The sequence below is a fragment of the Mustela nivalis genome (assembly GCF_964662115.1).
Source record: "Mustela nivalis genome assembly, chromosome: 8".
NCBI lineage: Eukaryota > Metazoa > Chordata > Mammalia > Carnivora > Mustelidae > Mustela > Mustela nivalis.
In genome coordinates this window covers 60201722-60208468 of record NC_139027.1, presented here as the reverse complement: position 1 = coordinate 60208468, position 6747 = coordinate 60201722, and the positions used below count along the sequence as shown (strand labels likewise).

General features: G+C 35.8%; 1 protein-coding gene across 7 annotated transcripts in view; it reads right to left on the bottom strand.

Annotated features, from left to right (window-relative positions):
- Window positions 1-1674: 1674 nt before the first annotated feature.
- The window catches only part of XPO1 (exportin 1), a 47620-nt gene continuing 42547 nt past the window's right edge, over window positions 1675-6747 (bottom strand). For all 7 annotated transcript variants that reach the window (XM_082746637.1, XM_082746639.1, XM_082746634.1 and 4 more), the window contains 5 exons: window positions 5628-5796; window positions 4807-4941; window positions 4339-4498; window positions 4160-4256; window positions 1675-2737 (listed from right to left, as the gene is read on the bottom strand). In XM_082746637.1, the coding sequence (XP_082602763.1) occupies window positions 2591-2737; window positions 4160-4256; window positions 4339-4498; window positions 4807-4941; window positions 5628-5796 (708 nt within the window). In that variant the 3' untranslated portion in view covers window positions 1675-2590. The remainder of the gene's footprint in view (window positions 2738-4159; window positions 4257-4338; window positions 4499-4806; window positions 4942-5627; window positions 5797-6747) is intronic.

Sequence of the window (6747 nt, the reverse complement as noted above, 5' to 3'; positions counted from 1 at the left end):
TCTCTGGTTTTGGTGAAAACTCTTTGCTCAAATCCCAGAAGCTTCATACATGGGATTGAATTATGGGATAGAATGTATCTCTGAGAACTTTGTGTAAAGAAAACCTGAATCTGAAGTTTTAATTCAGTGAATTTATGTATTTTCTTTGAATGTGTTTAGCTTATATAAACTTTGAAGAAAGGATTCTTTTAAGCCATAGCTATAATTACTCTTATTCAAGGTGTACATTTGTCTTGTGAAGTTCAAAATTTTTATCATTCTATATTGTACAATATTATAAATCACATAATTTATTAAAATACATGACAGTAACAGAGTCAGAAAGGGAAATGGAGGTGTTCTACTCTATCTAATCTTCCATTTCATGATCTAGTAGCTCTACCTCTTACCATCATATCCATATTTTCCAGAAGTTTATCATCACTTCTGCTTTCATTTCAGTCACAGAACTTCAACCTGGTTATTAAAGGAGGTTGGGAATTGTCATCAGCTAGGGAGCTCAAGAACCCAATTAAAACATACAGATTCAATTATTAACACAAATGAATACAATATATTGAGGGACAATTGCCAGTTTTTTTAAACATTGTCCTGAGGCCTGTATACAACGTAAAAAGGAAAAGTAAGTAAATTTACTCTCGGCAGTGCCTGAATCCCAGTTGCCAATCATTTCTAAATTCAAAGCAGACTATCCTGGCTTCCATGCCAAGCCTGGTTTTCTTGCAACATCTAGAACATACCAATAAAACAAGGGGGTAGAGAATGGATGTACTAGAAGATAAGAAAATTGTGTATGATCACTGACAGAAATGGTGACAGCTACTCAAAAGCAACCATATGCATTTCATAGCTAATTCAAAACAGACCAATCAATCTGAACCTGAACTTTTGCCTGATCCAAGAAAACCTCTTTTAAGGGGTTTTGAGGCCCAAACCAGTAAACAACAGGACCAAATCAAAGATTTGAACAAAGCTAAAGTTTGAAACAGTTTTCCAATGTTCTTCTTTGAATGTATTACAAGCCTTACCATTTACTGTCCTAGAAAGAAGTTTCACACAGGATTATATTTTCCCGAAATAATGATTTTGCCAAAGCCTATAAAAGTTAGAGTAGTACAGCAATTATACAAAATTGCTGACTCTGCATGACACAAGGCACTTCAAATGCTTGGGTTTTAGTCTAGGTTTATAGGTTAGATTCAATCCTCTGGAAACAGGTTCACCCAAGCTAATTTCCTTTTTCTATTCCCTTAGTTCTACCCCCTTTCATGTTTTATAGGACATCTACACATTTCCCCCCTTCCTCTTACCTTTCCTAAAGGGTTAAGGCAACTTTCTAAAGGTTATAGTAGACAAAAATACAATTAAGCAAGAATATCTGCACTAGCTTCTTACACCTGGGTTCTCTTTCTCTTTAATCTGTTACAGCTAATCCTAACCAGGACCACCAAGGGAAGATGCTTTTTGACCGCAAATAAAGATCAAAGGATGGTAAACTGCCAAAGGAATTTGTTTCTTGGGAACCAGAGCCATATTCAAGTAACCCAACTGTGCCTTTACTCCCAATAACCGCAGAGGTTATATTTGCATATCAACTTCACTTAATGTTACCTAATACTTAAAACACATATAATCACTTTAATGTAGGAATAATTTTGAGCCAATGAAGAAAAATAAATGTAAACCAAGTTTATTTTGCTTTTTAAGTAGTGTTCTTAAAGCACTACAGCTTGGTAAACAATGTAAATTAGTATAAGTCATCTCAAAAGCCAGAGTTTTGTTTTGTTTGTTTTTTAATGAGTTGTTAAAAAGATGCAGCCTATTCTAACAGGATAAATATTTTTAACCATTTCACTTCGAGTTAATGAAGGCTCACAAATGAGCAACACTCCTCATTGAGGAAAACAAAAAGCTGTTGTCGACAAGCGACAGCACACACACACAAAAACAAAAAGAACTGTGTAAAAATAACTAACTGTGTTCCCATATTTTTTTGAAGTCGCTTTACAATGGGATGATATGCACATGATCTTGCTGCAGACTTGCCATACAGACTTGTAACACATGTAGTCTAGACAAACGATTCAGTCCAAGAGGTGCTAACTTTAGACAATGCAGCACTAGAATCCTCTTAACAACGCAATTTGTTTTACTCATTATCTTTTCTTCTAGACTGAAATACAGGCTAGAAAGAAAATGCTCCCTAATTAAAAATTGGTATTGTTTACAGGAAACTGTGTAATTTTGCATTAGAATTTACAAGTATATGTTCAAATTGAATTTGCCTCCTCCCCCCATCCCAGCCACAAAATGGGCATGAAGTAAAATTTTTAAAAATGCCTTAATTTTTTAACTTCATGCAAACTAAAGATGACCAAAACAAAAGCTTAAACAATGGAAGGATATTTCACAGAAAATTTCTTATACAAAAAACACATAAGAAAAAGGGCCACTAGGTGACATTTTAATTTACAAATTGGCATCATTTTGGTCGACAAATATCCAGATGCTGTTTTCTTCTGCTAACAAGAGTTGCAGAGGGGGGGGGGACCCAACAACAACAACAAAAAACCCAGCATGACTTCTGATTTTAATCACACATTTCTTCTGGAATCTCATGTGGATTAAGGATGCCAGGGACAGACATTTGAAGTTTATGTTTCTCTTCCTGAGCCTGTCGAAGGGCTGTTTCTCTTTCTTCCAAAAACAGATCAGAAGTATCTTCACCTGCAAACTCCTGTGAAAACAAGATAGTTGAGGTGTTAACATATTAAATTTCAATTTTGGAAAATTACTTTTTTTTGAGGGGGGGAAAAAATAAACAAAACCCCCAAAAACCCACACAAAAAAAGACAGAATAAACACCTCCCTGTTTTGTTTACAATGATGATAAAAAAAATCTATCCTTCAACTGGCTGGCTTTAAATTATAGTGTATATACATACATTTTTAAAGATTATAGGTATTAGAGAAAGCAAGCGCTCACATGCACAGGGGGAGGAGCAGAGGGAGAGGCACAAACGGACTCTGTGCTAGACATGGAGCCCGACACCACATGGGGATCAATCCCAGGACCTGGAGATATCATGACCTGATCAAGGGTAAGACACTTAATTGAGTCACCCAGGTGTCCCTACATTATAATATACTGATACAATTCTGTGTAGCTGTTAAACCAAAGGTGTTAGTTAGAGGATAAAAAAGGTTATTAAGAGGCACAGTCTGATGTCATATATATATAATACGCTTCATAAGCAAGGAGATTTAAAAAGCTGTTTCTCCTACAATTAATGATAAAGTTTAGTTACACTATGATAAGACTTTGTAACTGTTTCAGGTAATTCTCATTCTTTGCATTCTCTACCTTACAACTTAGCTAATATATTCACAGTTGAAAAAAGCCTTATTTCTATCTTGGAAGAAAAAAATCTAAGTAATGTATGCGACCAATTCTTATTTGTCAGGTTAACATAATCTGTCAAGCACTTGTAGATATTATGTTACTTTTAAATTTCTTCTTTTAATTTTTTAAAAAGATTTTATTTATTTGTCAGAAAGAGAGCCCAAGTGAGCACAAGCAGAATGGCCACCAGAGGGAGCAGTAAACTCCCCACTGAGCAGGGAGGTTTACCCGAACTTGATCCCAGAACCCTGGAATCATGACCTGAGCCAAATGCAGACACTTAACCAGCTGAACCACCCAGCCCTCCCTACTTCTAAATTTCTTTAAAAGAAAATATTATAAGATAAATCCCTCTTCCCATAAATTTAAATGAAGCATTGTGTAACAACAGCAATAACAAGTTGATTATCTGCTTATTTCTCTTAACTCCCTAAATGATTTGTAACAAAATGGGTATGAAATTCCCAAGAGTCTTTCTTTCCCCATATTTCACAATTTAAGAATGGATGTAATCCCAATATTCCAAGACATTTATATCATCTAAAATGAATTATATTAATAACAACTTTCCAAAAACATTTAAAACCCATCTTATTCTCAACTACAAATTCATAGTTTTTCACTCTGAATCAGTCTAGGACTAGTAAGCATGAGTATCGCTCATTCTGCTTTAACAAAAAAGTGGTTAATTCTACAATACAACAACTAAATCATATTTAGCCTTAATATTTCTCCAAGTGCAAACAAAACACATACCTTTATTTGTACTAGGAAATCCCTAAGATGTTCCTTGAAAGCAGGAATATCCTGATTTAAGCTGAAAAGCCCTGTCACAAAGAGCTTCACTTGAGCACTGCAAGTCAAAACACAACAATTAAATAATCACTATTTTTTTTAACTGAAAAATGTATGTGGGTATTAAAAAGCATATTTACTCTTGTAGATGAGGGAATGCAGATTTAAGGAGATTTGCCACATATTCCTGAATGAACATCTGGTTGTTAACTGGATTTCCAGGATTTAATGGTGTACTTATTTTTCCTTCTTCAACCAAATTAAACATATATGCAAGTATTGACGCATGCATTGTCAAACCTGTTGATAAAAAGAACATTATTCACTCTAACAGGCAGTAATAACAAACAGAACAATTAACATTTTCATGGCTATAGTTTTTTTTTTAATAAAGATTTTATTTTTATTTATTTTTCAGAGAGAGAGAGAGATCACAAGTAGGCAGAGGGGCAGGCAGAGAGAGAGAAGAGGAAGCAGGCTCTCCGCTGAGCAGAGAGCCCGATATGGGGGCTCTTATCTCAAGACCCTGAGATCATGACCTGAGCTAAAGGCAGAGGCTTATTAACCCAATAAGCCACCCAGGCACCCCCATGGCGATAAATTCTTACCAGCAGTATGTGAGGTGTCTGTCACAACAGAAAAGATATGCTGAAGAATATCACAAAAATAAGTCTGATAGAAACTCTGAGCTGCAGCTTCTTCTTGTGCAACGTTTTGTAAGAGTGTAAAAAGTATCTGTAAGCCTAAAATGTACAGAACATCAACAAAGTTATTACGGACTAGAAACATTCATACAGAATTCCTACTCAACTACTTGGTTTCAAAAGCCATTCTTACCACCCCCCTCCACTAATGACTAACAATTCTTTGCCTAAGTTTTCTTGAGTAATGGGAGTTCAACTAGCAACTATACCTGCTTAGATACAGACTACCAAGTATTAACTATTACCAATGTTCCATTTTTTCTGAAAGTTTAGTCAATTCTCTCCAAATCAACTCTGAAAACAGCATTACCAAGTACCTATCTGTTACACAAACCATTTTCTATTTAAAAGCTAAATAAAAACCTCTCTTGCTAAAGATGTAATGTTTTATCCTTATTTTAACCCTTACTGGCACCAAGGAAAAGCAGATGAGAAAAAGGACATACTTGTGAGGATGTGGAGACGTGATGTCACTCTACTTTCAATTTTACACCCATCTCCTTGTAAAACTTGATCCTGCCTTTGGACTCAACTATGGAAGAGAGTATTCAACTGCTTTTAGGATTTACTTAGACCTACACATGTAAGTGATGCACTCCAATAAAACCCTGATAACAAGTGTTGTTGTCTTACGAGTATATGACTATACCTACACATCTATTTCTAAGAGCCTGTGGATTGGTGGGGCAAATGAATAAAATGAATGAAAGGACATGTGTATTTACCTGTATCTGCAACGTTCCTCATAGTATGTTTAAAAGCCCAAATAATGGAATCCAAAACAAGTTTAAATTGTGCAGGTGGTATAGCCAGGAATGCTGGGAAACAATGAGAATTGACAGCCTGAAGTAGTAAGAAAAAGTTCGTTCTGTGTTCAGGATATTCTTCAAAGTCCTAAAAACAAATGGTGAGAACAAAATATTTCAATGCCTTGTTATGTTAGGTAAGAAAGAAAAAGTAAATCCTAATTTAGTATAAAGGTTTGGAGTTGTTAGTGGGCCTCATAAGCCATGCGGCCTTGTGACTGCAAGGAAACCTGAAGACAATATAATCTGAGTCCCATCGAAGATGAAATTACCAATTATTACACAAATGAATTACTAAAATGAAGGTCACATTATAAAGAGAATTCCTCAAAACCCACACAAAGAACATCACATTTTCTAGTTACACTGAGACTGTTACTACCATGTTATGAGTGACTTCAAGATCAGTAATACAGATCTGAAAATTTTTTAGCTGCTGTGTAAACCTGTATACTTTTATCTACACTTTCCCTTCTTGGTTAATTTATTTTCCCATTTCAGGATGCCTGGGTGGTTCAGTCATTAAGCGTCTGCCTTGCCTCATGATCCCAGGGTCCTGGGATTGAGCCCCACATTGGGCTCCATGCTCAGCACGGATGGAGTCTACTTCTCCCTCTCCACTCCCCCTGCGTCTCTGACAAATAAATAAATAAAATCTTAGGGGGAAAAAAATTATATATATATATATATATATAAAAATAAAAGCGGGGGAGAAGGTGGTTCCCCACAAAGCAAAGAGCCCCAATGCGGAGCTTGATCCCAGGACAGTGTCACTAAATTTTTAATGCTTAAAATACAGCAACTTATCACTAAATGCTAGCGGCTATTTTAATGTTACACTCTATCTAATTTACTATTTTATTAAGGTCTTTTTAAAATTAAAGATTTATTTGCTTGAGGAGGTGGGCAGTGTATTTGGGAGGGAGCAGAGGGAGAGAATCTTTAAGCAGACTCCCCATTCCCCACTAAGTGCAGGGCCTGGAGATGGGGCTTTATCTTAAAACCTGGAGATCGAGACCACAAAGAGTCAAGAAGTTCA